The sequence below is a fragment of the Notolabrus celidotus genome, chromosome 11 (assembly GCF_009762535.1).
Source record: "Notolabrus celidotus isolate fNotCel1 chromosome 11, fNotCel1.pri, whole genome shotgun sequence".
Taxonomy (NCBI): domain Eukaryota; kingdom Metazoa; phylum Chordata; class Actinopteri; order Labriformes; family Labridae; genus Notolabrus; species Notolabrus celidotus.
The window spans coordinates 22,456,224-22,474,282 of NC_048282.1; the positions used below are offsets into that span (position 1 = coordinate 22,456,224).

Genomic DNA, 18,059 nt, shown 5'->3' on the forward strand with positions numbered 1-18,059 from the left:
CACAGACTATGACAATAAATGTGTTTCTCAAACAATCAATTGCAATCGGAGTCTCTAAATGTTGAAATATATTTAAGTACATATTAAGCACACAGAGGATGAGATTTGTGTATGTAATTTGCAATGTATCTGTCGGTCTGCCTTATTGCCTGATTTGCTTCTCTTTACAAAGAAGTCCTATATCCTGTCTTTTCATTCTCAACTGACCCTATGAAAAAATAAGCCAGTCTTGTTACTCCTAGCATCACTTACAATCACACAATGTTATCAAATCTCCACTTCCAGCCTAACACATGTCAGGGCAAATAGACTGCTGTAGATGTAAGTTTGATATTCAAACTTTTCAGCTAGTTGACACGCTAGCTAGCATCTTCATGTTACATTTAATTTAAGCCAACAGAGCCTGAAATAGCTAGCTGGCTGGTTATCTGCTATTCATTCCTCTAAAATCATTGGAGAAACACATAAATATAAGCTGCAACCCGAATTAAATGTAGACATTAGCGCCATTGAGCGGCCGTTGGAAGCTGATGCAGGTCATCTGTAGACGCCGGGATCTCCTATCGGAACACAAAAGGGACTTTAAACAGTGACTCATTAGGAAACCACGGTAAAACTTACTTTAGAAAAAAGATTTTACTGTTCATCAACGCTGATTATCCTTCTTCTTCTTCTTCTTCTTCTTCTTCTTCTTCTTCTTACTTTGCTGATCTCTGTTGGACTCCAGATAACCACCTGACTCCACCGTTTGACTCTAATTTCAATCTTCCTCTTCTTCTGTGGCGATTCTTCTTCTTCTCCTAGCATTAATAAACATGTCTACATTTTTTTTTACATTTAAAGTCATTTCTTTTTTAAAAAAAGGTTTTATTATCAGACCACTGTTGCTCCTACTGCTATTGTTGTTTTATGCATCTATGTTTGTAGGCACCAACGGAGCTGTGCTCCTAATTTCATTGTATGCAAGGCACGCAATGACAATAAAGGCATTCTATTCTATTCTACATGACTGACTTGACACCCAGATGGGAACACATAGCTGTTGGCTGGGAGGCTCAAACTCCACCTCTTTACGTCACACTATGCCTGGTTGAGTTCCGCATTTCCAATATGGCTGCCGCCGTCGATTGGCTTCAAAACAGCGCTCAGGAACAGATGGGTGACGTCACGGACACTACGTCCATATTTTATACAGTCTATGGTGGTACATAGTAGAGGTGAGCCCGACTAAGGATTTGCTTAGTCAAATCTGATTCATCAGATTTTGCCCATAGACGAAGAATAGTCGAATGTTTGTTGTTTTTCCTTATTGACCCAAAGTCTGCATGATGGTGACCGCATGACAATATTACGCATAACCCTTTACAATTAAGAGGCTTAAAGTAAAAGGGACAACAGAATATTATGAGCATAAAACTTAGATTTTTTAAATCTATATTGCAAAAACAACGTGGTGATGAAGAGAAAACTCAAACAAGGCCACCATCCGTTAAACATGGAAAAACGCGTTGTTATAGAATAAGGAATCAAGAGGTATTTAAACCGTGTTCACACAGTGGAGAGCAGCGCTTCAGAGGGTAGTTTGTCCAACTTAAGGCTAAACATGTCTATAATGTTCAAAATCAAACCTGAACCAGTTAGAGGGTTTTTGGGTCTCTTAACAGTACCTTTTAAAACAGTCATTTATCGCGTCTTTGTCCGCTTGAGTCTTTTCAAATTGTACGAGAGGAAAACCATTGTGTTTACAGGCAGAAGTGCGCTCCTTGCTTTGTTAACTGTAAATCCTGTCTTTGAGAATATCCTCTCTGATGGCGTGGAGGTGGATGGGATGCTGTGGATTGTTTTTGAGGCTTCGGACAGCTTTGGGTATTCCTGCTCGTTCTTTTGGCCCTGTACAGTTTTTGTGTGGTCCGGTAATCCTTGATCTCACAGCCCTCTTCGTGAAGCTGCTCCTCATCTTCATCACTCATTTTTAGAATCAACTGAAGTTTTATTTCCTGACATTTTGAGCTACCAAGAACGTCGAAAGATTTAAAGGCCAGCTGAGGTACGTCTGCTCCACAGGTCCTGCTAAATGGGAGAGTCCACCTTTAATTACCAGGGGAGATTTAATTACCACTTTAAGGAGATTTAACACTTCAAGAGCTGTTCTTGGAATTACATTAAATAAGTCTATATTTATATAAAAATAGGCTATATGAGACACTATTTTTACGGGAAACAGGAAAATAGTGTAAAATTAGACATTGAGCACCCCCATGGTTTGAATGGAATGATCCATGTTTCATATGCAAATATTTGACTATGAGATTGGCAGTCGACTAAGGCTCGTTAGAACGAATCGTCAAATATTCGACTATTTGGGGTCACCCCTAGTACATAGCGCTAACTACAGCACAGGAGGGACTTAGCAGTCCCCTCTAGCTCCCCCTCTGCGTCTAATACTATATGGAAGATAACAAAGAACAATGTGGCATTAAAGTCAAATTTGTTTACTGACAATGGATCTGATCTGAGGTGTGATTTGTAACTGCTTGATTTAAAGATCTCCCTCAAGTCTACTAACCCTCTTAGCATCTTTTAGCTCATTGTTTTGGTTTTCCTCTTCTTATTCGAGTCTCACAACTCTTATGTTGTTTCTGGCTGCAGTTGCCAGCTCTTATAAACCCATTAGATAATGCCTGCCATTCATCAAATCGCAAACAGGCACAGGTAGCAGCTAGCTTGTAAAACAGTGGAAAATTTAGCTACAGAAATTGGTGGAGACCAAAAACAGAGCTAAGCATGACTCCCAATGAATGACAACAGTTTCTCTTCTCAACTTGGAAACTGTTTAGTAAATACAATACACTGGTATAAGATGAACCCAGGATTTGTAAAATACTGTAGTTTAGTTATATATAGTATAAGTATAGTTCCCCCAGCTACCATATGAAATGCTGTGTAATAGCTTTACAATGATAATTCAGTGATATGACAGTAACTTACAGTTTTTCCTCACACAGCATTTCATATTTGGATTTCTCTTTTAATACAGAGCTTTTTCATGTTGTAGTTGCGACACTGCATCTTTAACACTGTAGTACTGTCGCTTTAACTTAAGCATATAATCTGCAGAGTTCCAACATCCATTTTCCACACATATAAGTTTCCCTTTTTAAAGAGGTAAAAATAGATAAACCCTCCAGTGGTACATTAAAACAAAACAATCGCTGTTATTCATTGGAATCAATGAATAGTTATTGTGGACTTTGGGAATTCTTTGTCTTGTATGGTGCTGCTGTTCTATGGGCCATTATGGCCCGGCAGTGCAGAAACAGTACTTCAGTGTTCTCAGCAGCAGAAGTGGGATGGAGCATCATGACACAATATTCTGTCTGTTCAACTTTGATTTGCAGTCCTTCCACTCGCTCTTTGTCTGAAGCGTTCCACTTCCTCATTGTATATTTATGGAAACAAAATAACCTACATTTTGCTTTTAAACAAAGGCAAATATCAAAGTGGTTCTTTTTCAGAGTAAGCTTTTTATTGTTTGGTTTCTGTTATGTTTAAAGAGCAATTAGTTGCTCATATCTGACAACATACAATCATTCTTTGAGTTTCAAAATCTGCCAAATTATCAGCACAAGACATCAAACTGAATAAAATCAATATCACATGAACTAGCATGACAGCTAACTTTGAGTTTAAGGCTCATATATTTCTTTTTACTCCACTGTGAATTGTGAATGAGACATTTCCAGAGATAAGTCTGTGATATTTGGCGCTGGACAACTTCCAGTAGCATGTGATGTTGAGAAGCAAGAAAAACAGGAATCTTCTCAACCCAAAAAGCCTGCTGGCGTCAGACGAGGTCTGCATGTGTGGGCGGCAGAAAGATGGTATGAGTAGTTAACGCCTCCAAGCTCCAAACCTTGTCCAGGGTATTCCTCACTCTTCCGGGGATTTTCTACATCTATAAATCATACTGGGCTGAATAAAGGGTTATGAAAACATCACAGTGTTGGCGTGGATTAGAAGCACAGTTTCAGGACAATTTTCATGGAGGATCATGACTCTTATGTGGTCTGATGGTTTAAACGGCTGATTTACAAATCAATAAAACTGTGGAGCAGTGTGTGTGTTTGTGAGTGTGTGCTCTATATACAGCTTCATATCTGCCTGACTCACTCAAAACCAATGGAATAACCAGTTTTACAAGCACACACACACACTCTCACGCTGGTATAATAAAACTGAATGAAGCCAGTTACATAATATTGATCACTTACTATTTCCAAAGTAAATCCCCTTTATCTCAGTCCCTTTCAAAGGTCAGTGTTACAGGGTGTGAGCCTTTCTCACAATGAGGAAAGAGGCATTAAGGTGGCTTATGTGTCCCTGAATTCTACATAACTAAAGGTGGCTCATAACCGCAGTGTGTGTCAATAACAGCAGGCATGAGTCATTAGGGCCTGTCTTACGTAACTGCGTCACTTCTCCACCCAACTTGCAGCTAGTGCACCACACCCCAGATTCATTCACAGCTCTGCTGCTGCCCAGCCTCCCATTGATGGCAGGGAGAGCACTACTCATCCGGCTCCATGTGGCAGACGGCGGCTTACAGCTTGTAAAGACGTTAGGCAGCAGAGTAGTCTAATCTGTGCGATGAAAAACCGACACGTCAACATCTTTTCACATTAAATCATCACTTGGTCTGAATGCTGGGGTTTTTTTTTTTTGGTCAGTAGATAGTGCAGCTGATGAAGTGTGCTATATTTGTCAGACGGCTGGGATTGGCCCTGCAGAGCAGCTGTGCTTCACTTCTGATTGGGGTTTAAAATCCCATAAGTAACACAGACCATTAGGACTGAATGGAGCTAACAGGACCCTCAGGGAAACAGAAAGTGATGGAGGGAGGCGGGGAGGCCTGAGGACGGAGTCATCAGTCAGGCCACTGACGTCACCCACTCACAAAAAGAGGGGAAAAAAACTCAACCAATCCTATTTGACATAAAAGAAGTATAGAAAAGACCAGTCACAATTTAAAATCCATGGGTGCATTTAAAAAATACATTTACTAAATCTAGAAATGTATACTCTACATCTATTATTCTCTCTGGAAATCAGAAAACAATAATGATCCTTAAAAGATAATTTTTGTTCAACCATTAAGATCATACAATATATATATGTATATATATATATTACACCTAAAACCATCAACCAGTTTTCATTCTGTCTGGACCTATAGGATTGTAAAGTGTGTTTTATCATGTCTCTTTGAAGGAGTGTTGACATGCCCTGAAATGTCTTCATCTTCTCTTTCCTGTAACAACACCATACAGATAAGATTGTGCTTTCCTGCTGACATCAAGTGGCCACATTGCTAACTGCATGACTCCCTCTCTATTAAAACTGCAATTTGCTCTCCATATTTCCCTCAGCTTACAGAGAAGAATTTTGAGACATTAAAAACTTATTTTTATACCATGTGGCGAGAAAGTCCTCTCAGTGCACTGGGATCTAAAATAACTAACCAAGACAATAAAACACATTTAGTTTCATGGAGGAATAAAATGTTTTGCTTGTATAAAATGAATCGCTCTATTCTAATCATCCAGTATATGAAAACTATGACTAATCTAAACATGCTTTAACAATAGAACTGCCTTGTCTCTGCACTTGAAAAGCATTCTTTGTATGGACAAAGGCATCTGATTGTCAACTGGTGTCAGTCATTCCAGATCCCCTAACATGGGCACTAACATGATTAGACATAAATAGCTCCTGTCCCGATAGACTGTGTAACAAGATACTTACATGGCAAACCATGGGGATAGCTCACATGCCACAGACAGGAGCCAACAGAATTCAAATTACACAGATGAGTCAAAAATCAGAGTAAACAGCAAAGTTTGACAAAAAAAGCCTCCTGTTTTTAAAAGTTACAGCGCTCATATTCAGGTTCCATTTGCCTGTATATAATAAAAGCTTTCTTTTATGTTCTTTTACAGTGCTACTACAAGAATTAGCATAAGTACTAACATAAGGATAGAAACATGAATTTGCAGGGCTCTTCAAGAATCTCTATTATCTTATAGTGAATATTATGAAACAGTGGGGTAACCTGGGTGTTTTTAAAAGTAAACTTAAGACTTACCTTTTTAATCTAGCTTTTAATTTGGAGTAATTTATTTTTAGCCCTGGACTGCATTATTATTTTTATTATTATTATTGTAATCATTATTATTTGAATCACTGTTTTAACATTTATTTATCTTATTTATAAAAAATAATTGTTTATTTATCTATTTATTTCTTGTATTCATCAGATCTTGTTAACCTTATTAACCAACCTTATTTTTAACCTTTCTTTCCACTCTTACATATATTATTAATTTTGCTATATTGATTTTCTTTTATTTTTAAGTATTCATTTATAATCATGCCTCTTATAATTTGACCATTGCTGTTGTTTTCTGTCTCTCTGTTATTCTGTGAAGCACTTCGGGCTGCATGCTTTTATGTATGAAAGGTACTATATAAATAAAGTTGAGTTGAGTTGAGTTGAGTTGAGTGAAATCATGCGATTCAAGTTGATTTGAAATTAAAACAAAGCTCTGACAAATGCACCTTGTTTATTCCTTCCCAAGCAGACTTATCATGTAGAAATATGACATTTTTCCAGGGTCATGAGAGGGGAATAAAATGTCCTGAGAGCATCTTAAACACACAGAAATGTACAGTTTACAGTTTGGATCCAGTGTGTTATTTTTAAACTATAAGTCTCCCAGAGTCTCTCTTAAAACTTTGTTGACTCATGATTGTGTTCTGCTTTGTGCGCACACATACTTTGTGCACAGCTGAACAATATCAGCCTCCCTTTTAGAAGGCTGGTAAACTGGCTCTGGCCTCTCAGAGATAAGATGGAGTCTCTACTGTATAGCTCCTATAGAAAATATAAGAAATTTGGATACATTTACACAAATCAGTATACATTGGGCTCTAAAAGTAGTTAGAAACTGTATTTACAACAATGCAAGAGATGGTGGAAAAATACAGAGACATTCAGCTACAGTTTTAAACTGAATCTTGCAAAGTCGTTCCATTGTTTCTATCCAAGTCAGCTCCTTTCTCTTTCCACAGAGAAATACAAAAATATCATTCAGGATCTTCTCTTGTTTTGGATTATTCTACTCCTTTCATGAACTCCAAGAACTCTGCAAAATGACGAAGCACAGACACACAAATTAAGAGGCTCTTATCGAGCACAAATCTCATATTGCATGTATATAAAATATCAAAGTCAGATTGTTCGCGGCAATAACTGTTTCAAGATGTCTTTTATAATCTCACCATCGTAGTCAATTTTGCCGTCGTTGTTCTTATCCCCGTCCTTCATCAACTCCTCGATGTCATCCTCAGTTATCGCCTCCCCTGTAGACTCCAGCATTGTTTTCAGCTCCTCCAGGTCGATGTAACCATCTGCGTTTCTTCACAATCAAACAGGTAGAAGTACTTTAATGCACATAACAAACTGGGTTAATGTTGCACACAGATTACAGTGGAGGAGGCATGTGTGATTATGTGTGACATGTTACTGATCATATCCTTTTTATTCTCCTCCTCTCACAGTAATGGTTCGCAAATGCTTAAATGCAGAAGTACAGCAAGTTACTTCTTTGATGCTCAGGCGAGGTGTCTGGCTTACATGGAGTGGGTGTTTGAAATATTCTGTGCTGTCAAAAAGGATTATGGAGCGAACTACATGCAGCACTCTGCAGAGCGACTTGGCATTTTGTCAGTTCGCATAATTGCACATGGGGAGCATACTTTCCTGGAACCACACTGTGAATAGCAATGTGATTACGAGTCTGAGGTGATTTCAGGCGATAGCACGCTCTCGATGTAGATGTTGTGTCAAGTTTTTGGTATCTTTCTTGTTAAAAAAGTCTTTGCCTGTGAACTGCTGAACTGCTCCTGGGGCATTAACTATTTTAATCCAAACTAGCAACAGGGTTTAAACATGGGACTCACTTGTCAAACATACGAAAAAGCTCCGCCAGTTCTTCCTCTGACTTCCCTTTGCTGTCGTCCTTCATGCACCTCACCATCATGACCAGGAACTCGTCAAAGTCCACCGTGCCGCTACCTGCACACATACAATGCAAATTCAAATATGCTAGGCTCTATAGAAGATAGATTCACATATCATTGAACAACACAATTTTATGACCCATAAAGGCCTAATGGAGGAACAAACATACACTTTAAAAACTAGAACCTGAAACTCAAGAAAAGATTAGAAGTACCAATCTAAAGATAAACTTACCGTTTTGATTCATGGCTAAAATACATCTTAGATCTTTGTGTCTCCATTTGTGGCCTCAGTAGACAAAAATCCCCAAAACAACATATTGGCATTAACACTGAGGCTTTGCAAACCAAATGAAGCGTCTATTTTCTTATTTCATCACCACATCATATATAAAATTCAAAATGACTTGTACGTTCTCTGATTCACCTCCTCTTTAATTCAGCCCGACACTGTGTAAGATCCTTGACTATCATTTGACATTAAGTTCAGGGACTTTGACCCGCACTTGTCCACACAGCATGATTGTGCAATGATGGACCTGCCAGCTGCTCCGCCGAGACAGAGAGGTCAACAACAAATCAACCAATCATTTACTCCCTCATACTGTAGCGCCAGAAGTGCTTTTGATTTACCGTCTTCATCAACCTCATCAATCATCTCCTGCAGCTCCTCCGGTGTGGGGTTCTGGCCCAGCATCCTCATCACCTTCCCCAGCTCCTTGGTGCTGATGCAGCCGTCCTCAGCATCTTGTACGAAGATGTCAAATGCGGCCTTGAACTCTGCAACACAATGCCGACACATGGAGAAACAATGGGATATCACTGACAAATTTGACAAGGTGAGACATTTATTCAACAAGCTAATGATATCATGCATTTTGTGCAAAAGCTAAAATTTTCTTCTTGTGTTTAAGAAACCTTTGATGACTGTTGATGCATGCTTAAAGCCCCTGTGAGGAGTTTTTGACTGGTTATGAAACATAATGAAATTAACAGAAAGGACTTCTTCTGACCTACAAAAGCAAACAAGACCATCAATGACAAGACTGACAATTTCTATATTATCATTTTTTATGCCTGTAACCACTTTGAGGGGGGAGGAGTCAGATGAGATGATATTTAGCACACATTAAAACTGCCTTATGTGACTTTTTCTACAACAAATATTCAGAAAACAGTCAAATAATAACTACATATCACCACAGCATACTGATGTGAGAAACATTCGTACAACGTGTATTTCTTTTTTAAAGTTTGACCGCAGCCCCATTCAAATGAATGGGGGGGACAGTGTTTTCGACATATACTGCAGCCAGCCACTAGGGGGAGCAGTTTTTGTGGCAGCCTCACTTCGAGCCAAGCAAGATGACGTTCATTTTATATACAGTCTATGGTTGTAACCGATTATTTGTCTAAATACTCCTGACGTGAGGTGACAATATAACTATCTTACTGCTCCTAACTGATACAGAGCCTCCCCAACTTGGGATCATAAATATCAAACATGTTTGATAAGTACGATTCCAGATTGAGCTGCCTCCAATGGAATACCCGCAATAACCAATGAGAGGAACAGACTTGGAAGCATCACCAACCGGATGTTGCATACTTTTCACAGCTCATAAATATGGCAGCGAATGTAAACACAACTGTATCTTGAGCCAAGTGAAATATTAAAAAATTAGACCAGCTTGTGGAATTATTCACTCATATTCTTTTCCCTATATTTTTTTTCACTGCAAAACAGAACACATTTCTGGACAACCAGCTGACGTGTCAAAACATCCTCCATGTTTGTCCATCTTCTGAAGTCACATTTAATCTCATGTCTCATCGTCTAGTGTGCGTGTTCAGAGGATTGTGATGTCAAGAATCAGTTGGAACTTTCTTTATGTGTGGTCTGGTCTTCCACGCTTTTACCTAAGTACAAGACAAATCAACAAAGATGTGCAAGATACCACTTGTCAACAGAGGGCACCAAAATCAACACAAACAAAAAGTTAATCACTGGAGCTCTAAAGTGAGTGATAACCAAACAGCAACCTCAGGTCTCAAACTACGAAGCCCATACGGAAGTGTTATAAACTGCAATACATTGAGAATCCACTTGAGGCTGGCTGCAGAAACACCGCAAACCACATAGACATGAATGGGAGAAAAACAACCTTTGCAGCATTAATAAACATGTTTACAGCCTGGTTCAAAAACGGCTTGGCTACAGTAGCTAATTTCTCTATCGGCACGCAATGTACGGGGGGGGGGAATTTTTTTCTAACGTGACGGTTCAGAAGATATTAAGATTGCGAGTTTTTGCCCAAATAAGGATATGACTGACGTGAATCCTGGTTGGGGACACATAGCTGTTGGCTCGGAGGCTCAAACTCCTCCCCTTTACGTCACACTATGCCTGGTTGAGTTCCCCATTTCAAATATGGCTGCCTCCGTTGATTGGCTTCAAAACAGCGCACAGGACGGGATGGGTGACGTCACGGATACTACGTCCATATTTTATAAAGTCTATGGTGATAACACTAGAGATGATTCCATAATGTACATACCATTTTTTTGTTCTTCTGTCAGCTGCTCAACCTGCAAAGGCAAAAAGTTAAATGGTAAATGCATTGGTTATATGATTTTACTGCATTTTAAAAAATATTAACCATATGTATGTTTTAAAAACGTAAAGATGACATCTGTTGGAATTTGCATCTAATCTAACATTTACTGTCATGTCATCCCTTTGCTGATAAGACGATATATTTGTTCAAGAGGTGTTTCATTTTGTGAAAGAGGTCGAGCTGTTTTGATTTATTAAGTGTGAAACCAGCGTCTGGACCAGACTATCACTATCTGTTTTGATGACTTCTAGGTCAGCAAAGGTAATATTTTGGTCCCACAAACAGGGCCCATCCTTAACAAAACACCGAGCCCATATATCACATGTGTGAGCCAGTAAGAGGAGGAGTTAAAAATAAAAGACACAGCAGGATCAGGAACCACAGATAAAGCACACAATACACGGTGCTTTAAATTAGCATAGCTGTGGCTCGGGGCCCAACAATGGCGCAGTAATCCTGGAAAAGCTAGCACGAATGAGAGAGGGAGACAGCTGCTTATGTAAGAGTTATCATCTGTCGACCACTATAAGTTAAACACACACACTATGCAGACACATTCATAAACACACAAATGCTAATGTGCTGTTGATGTATGAAAAAACACACCTAAACAAACATGTGTAATATACATTCCTGTGTGTTTTTTACTGTCTCAGTCGCATTGCTCACTGGAGACATGAGTGGATTGGACAGCCGGTTGAGCGTCCATGTGGAGGTGTATTAACACGGCCACACAGCTCTCCGGCTCATAGATAATGCTGGAATTCAGCCGTGGGGGGTTTTATCTAAACCTGAAGCCCCTTCTCTGGCACCAGAGAACCACAGATGCAGAAAGAGTCTGAGCAACTGGCCAAAATTAGCCATGTGGAGTGGGACCGTTCCATTTGAAGTCATGAATGAAGAGCAGGGACCCGTCCTGTCAGTGACCTCCTGAGTGGCTCCTATCAGCCCTGATAGACATGAAGTGGGGAAACATCTAAAGACGTATATGGTGTCAGGGATCTTTGACATCAGCCGATGATGGAGGCGATGTGCTGCGCAAGCCGCATCACTGGGGATTTGTCAAACATTACAGTGATGTCAAATGTCACATAAACAAAGCGATGAGGGACCCTTTCTTCTACAAAGGAATACACAAGTGCCGGACTGTTCTATTTAAAGGGCCCTTAAAGAGTACAATAAATCCAAGTTTGAGATTGCAAATCTCACAAACCAATAAAAATTGTTAAGGATTATGGTCTGGATCCAAGAGAAGCATCAGTCTCAAACCGGATTAAATTCACAAAGTTCTTTTTTTTTTCTTTTGGAAAGCATCCCACAAACTAAAACCACTCTATCACAGGAGGCAGATTGCACTCTTTCATGTGTCTGAGATGTGAGAAGACATACCGCGGCCTTATAGATGTCGTTCATGTTGGAGGCTCGTCTGCTGCTGGTCCTGACGGCGTCCTGGAACAGAGGAAGGAGGTTCAGTCCAGTTCAGGGCAAGACCCCAGCCTCATCCTCGGAGGGTTTTATAGCCCACAGCCTGACTCTGTCTGGTCCCTCCCTAGGTGGACCGGCCTCCTCTCTGTTTGTGCCCACAAATGTGTGTTTGTGTATGTGTGTCATTTGGCCAATCTGTCACAATCACCCGGCTCAGATAAAAATGCAGCAGCTCTTAAGGGGGGGCGTACTTCGGTCTGGAATGAGGAGGGGTGGGGGGGCACACATGGTGAAGCCTAATCTCCAGGGAAGAGGCCACAGAGACACTCAACATTCCTCCAGACCTGGTCCAGAGACGCAGAGGGCCTCAGGAAGATGGACGCTTGTGTGCTTGTGAATGTGTGTGAGTCACGCTGGGGGGTGGTAGAGGAGGTAGGAGGGTGGAGACCAGGATGTGGATGCAGGCGACAGCAAGCAGACCATGTAGGAAGGACAAAAAAGAGCATAGGGGTCAGCAAAGAAGGAATCAAATACCTAATCAAATAGACAGGTACAGTATGTGTGCATGGAGTGTCTGTTTCTCACAACAAAATTAAGCAACATGAATGGATATAAAAAGGCATTCAATAGAGGCTGTGTTTTTCAGGAGTAAGAATGAGAAGAGGTTTACCACTCTGTGACAGAATACAGTGTCTGTAGTGGAGGTCACTGCATTGGTTCAAAATAACTTCCAAAAACCATTGTCTGTGAACGCAGTTTGTCACTACATCCACAAATGCAGCTTCAATCTCTACCATGCAAAGAGGAAACCATATAGGAACATAATCCAGAGGCACCAGCAACTTCTCTGGGCCTGAGCCCATTTAAGATGGACTGAGGCGAAGTTGCCAACTATCCTGTGGTCTTAAGCAATCAGAATTTGACATATGTAACGGGGGATACGTAAGTGCCCATGGGCCTGGGTAGCTAACACATCTGGAAAGGCACCATTGATGCTGAACAGTATATGCAGGTTTTGGAGAAACATATGCTGACATCCATATAATGCCCTTTTCAGTGCTGACCTTGCATATTTCAGCAAATGAAGTTAAGGTGTTAACTTAAATTCGGGAGCAGGACCACGCCTAAACCACACCCTTAATCACCTGACAAGCTAACTTAAACGTAGCCAGCCTACTCCAACCGTTTGATTCTTCAACCCACCCTCCCTCACCTTTCTCTGCTTCAATTAACCTTTTTCCTTATTCCCTTCTACTCAACTTGTGCTGGCTTCTTCTACTTCCAGGTACACCCCGGGTCAAGATCAGCTCGGCAGGATAATTCTGAGACGGAACCCCCATCCTGAGTCTCCTTCTGCTGGGCCACACTCTGCACAAATAATTCATTAAATGTTCAAACTTATATCCTTGTGTGGCGTGGTCATTCCTAGTGAAAACAATGACAAACCACATCCTGCATGTATTAAAACAGCATGGCTCCGTAGTAGAAGAGTCCAGCTGTGAAACTGGCCTGCCTGCAGTCTCAACTTGTTACTCTTTGAATCATTTGGCACATCATGACATGAAAAATATGACAAAGGACACTCCAAATTGTTGAGTAGCTGAAATCCTATAACAGGCAAGAACGGGTCAACATATACCTCATCATCAACATTACAGAGGATTTGAAAGATGCAACAAAATTGTAAACATTCCTCTGTCCTAACTGTTTTAAAATGTGTTGCTGGAATACAATTTAAACCTCCTGTTATGTTCGTTTCTCTGGAACAGCAATAATGTTCCTGGGTCAATTTGACCCGGGGCATATTCAATTATCCAAAAGTTATATTTTTTGGCCTTTTTGCCTTTATTTTGACCCCTGCGATGAGGACTGTAGCCTCTGTATGTGGGGCGCTTAGACCACTAGGCCACCAGTGCCCCATTTAATCTATTTTTTAACTCCATTACTAACCATTTAAATCAAAATTTAGTCCATTGGTGTTCTTTAATTCTCACAGATCATCCATGAGGATAACTCACTCGTTCTTCATATAAATTAATGTTAAAACTTTTTTAATGTACATTGAAAAGCCCTAAATATAAATACAATAGTTTGACATGACAGATATTATTGTTCTTTTTTTTATTTTTTTTTTTTATGAAGTGATGTTGATAAATTAACATGACTCCTCTTCTGTCACATGCTGCCCAGATTTTTATGCTGCATTTAGCTGGTTTGGAAGGCATATGTTGCCTAAAATAGACTTTAAAAAGGGTAAATTTGACCCGCAACATAACAGGAAGGTTAAAAGAAGCATATAAATCTCATAAAACAGTAAACGTTTTCTGTTTCAGCACCTGAAATGTTGTTGTGGCACCATTTTCAAGTAATTATAGGGTTTAAATGGTTTGGAAACAATTAAATTCAGTTTTTATCAACATATCATACAGGATTCCAACTTTTGTTTGGAAGTGAGGTTGTATATTAATTATGGTTCTCTTGCTTTATAGGTCTCAGCTCAGGGAGGCCATCGCACAACAACAGCCCTGGACCTGGATCAGCTAAATGATATGCGACCATTGTTTATGTCATAAGTGTCACCTGCCATTACATTTGACTGTAAGGTAAGGCAAAATGTTACCTTTATTAAGGTAACAGGAGCTTCTCATGTTGGGATCTGTAAAGAGGGAGACACAAATGATGCAAAATTAAAGGATTATCAGAGGTTTTGCGGTTTCTGCCTCCACTCCAATACATTGGAAATGAGTTTGTTTGTGCTTCTCACAGCACTAGAGATACCTTTTAAAGAAAAAGTTTAAAAAAAATCACAAAATACATCTCTTTCCAGAGGCAAAGTCCTCGTCCTTGTCCTTGATTATCCACATGCACATCAAAGACCACTTTCCACTAAGGCGCTTTTTTTCAAACTGAGAAGAAGTACCTATGCAACCCCGTGTTGGTAACGTTTCATCAAAGTACTATTAAAAATACTATTATTATTATTATTATTTGTTTTTTTTTACTTTATTTTTATTCATTTTCATTTCAGAAAACAGTTATATTACAGTACATGCACATACATAAACATTTTCAGGGGCATTTCTAGTAAGCAGGTCCTCCTTCTTAGTCACTTCAAGACAGTTAATTTACTTGTCGTTCTCACTTTCCGTGTAAGTGGTCCATTTTCTCCAGTTCTTTTCGTGGGTATGTCCTCTGAGCTTTAGTTGGTATGTCAGCTTTTCCATTATATAGATATCCTGAATGATTTCAAACTTTCAAGCTCTTTCTTCAGGGGGTTCCGCTTTGTACCAGTTTTTGATGATAGCTTTTTTTTACTGGCTATGAGTGAAATTTTAATCAGATACCTGTCTTTTCCTTGAACAATCTCTTTAATGTTTCCCAAGTACATGACGGCACAACTGTTTGGAATCCCATAACTTGTAATGTCACTTATAGTCCTATTTACAACAACCCAGAAGGGTTTTATCTTTGAGCAGTTCCAGAAAACATGTGTGTGGTTGGCCTCTTGACTATTATAATTTGTATGCTCCAACTAAGTAAGGATGACTCCAGGAACCTCAGAATCAGGTACCTAAAACCAAACAACAAACAGCAACAAAAGCCAAAGATATCAGTCGGGGTTAAAAATATGGTTCTGTGTTATTTAAAAGGAACATATTTTTGCACCAACATAAGCAAACGTAGATATTTTAGAATCATCACAATAGTGCTAAAATAAAGCAAACAAATCATTGATCTCATGAAGAAGCCATATCAGGCATTACCTGTCTGCATAATTCATGAGGATTTGAATTCTAAACTTTCATGTGCAACTCAGATTCAGTCAGCAGAGGGTGCTGTTCACTATGTAAGAACTAAATTAAATTGTTGCGCAAGGCTGCCTCCAGTTATCCAATTTATCAACAGTGGGGTAGGTGAGAAATCTGGGTCAAACAAACCAAACACTTGCAGACACATTCAAATTGAATTGAACACAGTGCAAGACTTTGCTGCATTTCTTTTGTGCTCCTTTGAAACAAGGCCATCTCAATCACTTGACTGTGTGAATCATACACACGTTCACACACGTGCTCTCACAGCTCCCTATCTCTCTCTCACATACACACACACACACACACACACACACGCACACACACGCAGAGCATGCTGTGGCAGGCATTCTAAGTGACGAGTGATCATGCTGGTTTATAATGGGATGCTAATGGGGACTGGCACAGCTTACAAGCATCATACAGCCACTCAGAGGCAGAGAGAAGGGCTCATACTGAACATCATACATGTCCTATTCTTACACAGATACCGACTCACATCTCCTGACAGAGACGCACTCACATCAGTGCACATCAGCCGCATGCAAAGGTGACAGGTGACTCCATCTCACCATGGAGATAGACGAGTGGCGAGGTTGAGGTGAGGTGGGGAGGGGATGTGAGGGGGGTGCAAGAGGCAAAAATGAGATTTTGTGCAGGTTTTCCCTCCGTGTTTTCTCAGTCATTCGTCTCAATTTCATGATCCAAAACACATAACTGCGTTGTACTCGGCAGAAATGAATCTTCATCAAAGGCAAAGACTCCATCAGCTGAAACCAAAGCATACTGATGAGTCTACATGGTCAGCCAGACAGATTTATTAGGAGCGCTCAGTGCAGTCTGCTGTCTGCCAAGAGTGACAAGCATCTCTGCAGGGGGCACTAGATTCAAATGTAAAGCTTTTCTTTAGAGCACACACACACATGAAGAACCCCCCTCCTACACACACACATAAACACACTTACTGTAGTACCAACGACTGGCACACGCATCAAAGAAAGCATATGGAGTGCTGTTTCATTGGAGCCCTCCACCAATTTCCTCTTACAGAGGAAGGCTGACGAAAGAGCCAGCCATCTCCTCCACACAGCGCAATCAGACAGCGCATCTCCAATCCACAATTCACCGCACACCGCTTTTTGAGGGGTTGCCATAGAAACTCTGCTGGGTAGAAGCGGGCAGAAAATGAGAGGAGATGAGCGGGGCTATTTTCCCCTCCACCTCCCTCTCTGCCTCCCTGCCACCACATTTTGTCCTCAGAGTGACTGTATTATTTTCCATTCTTTGCGTCCTGATACGCAAACATGAACATACCAAATTGCAGGCACACATGGGGGTCACAATCAGGGTTAACAATAGCTATTTGTGCTGCAGAGCCATTCATGCAAATTACTAAGACCTACAAGTTCAAATGGTTACATTTGGTGTCTTTGGATCAATCTGGAGCACGCTGATTTCAGTCCTTCTTTACATGCATCAAATCAGGTTATGTGAAATGATTTGAAGTTGCACAATCATGCACATTGCGCCTAAAAATCTTCACAAACATAATAACAGTGATCTGACTGACTCGCTCTTTGAAAAAGGCTGGATTTCCATCATCTACCTACGTTTTTATTTCTGCAGGATTATTATAGATTTCAAGTGTGCAATATGTCTCATTGCTGGAGGCGTAACATCTCATGCTGGCAGCATTGAATCAGCTGGACTGCATTTGTAGAGATCTACTTCTATACCAAACATATATCGCGTCCATTTAAATACCTGTGTGATATAATTATTGGGTTGACGTGCAGCAGAGCTTGAAGCATAGGTCCTACACTCTCTCCTCCTCCTCCTTCTCCTCCCCTCTGCGTCCTCACCTCCTTGATTGCTGAGGGGAAGAGGGGAGCTGAACCTGTCAGCCTCTTTTTCCTTCTCTTTATTCTTTCCTCCCGCCCTCTCTCCATCCATCTCTCTTTCTGCCTCCCTTCATTGATGACCAACCTGTCAGCAGCTCCTGTTGTGGCAGGCTGTGAAAGCTCTGCATGGGACTGAGTGATACACACTGTTTTTCACAATGAAAGCTTCTCTTCCTGTCCACTGAGTGTTTTATTAGAGATCTCTGATCAGCGACAACGTCTCACCC

At 40.4% G+C, this 18,059-nt stretch overlaps 1 protein-coding gene across 3 annotated transcripts in view; it reads right to left on the reverse strand.

Moving 5' to 3' along the window:
• Positions 1-6,603: 6,603 nt before the first annotated feature.
• tnnc1a (troponin C type 1a (slow)) overlaps positions 6,604-18,059 on the reverse strand; it is a 30,778-nt gene continuing 19,322 nt past the window's right edge. Inside the window, exons 2-9 of one of the 3 annotated variants that reach the window (XM_034696760.1) lie at positions 14,743-14,778; positions 12,467-13,490; positions 12,087-12,146; positions 10,638-10,668; positions 8,713-8,859; positions 8,020-8,134; positions 7,339-7,475; positions 6,604-7,202 (exon numbers count right to left, since the gene is read on the reverse strand). In XM_034696760.1, the coding sequence (XP_034552651.1) occupies positions 7,171-7,202; positions 7,339-7,475; positions 8,020-8,134; positions 8,713-8,859; positions 10,638-10,668; positions 12,087-12,146; positions 12,467-12,628 (684 nt within the window). In that variant the 5' untranslated portion in view covers positions 12,629-13,490; positions 14,743-14,778 and the 3' untranslated portion in view covers positions 6,604-7,170. Of the gene's footprint in view, positions 7,203-7,338; positions 7,476-8,019; positions 8,135-8,712; positions 8,860-10,637; positions 10,669-12,086; positions 12,268-12,373; positions 13,491-14,742; positions 14,779-18,059 lie in introns of those variants that run through there. The other 2 variants (XM_034696762.1, XM_034696761.1) reach the window with 2 other exon arrangements.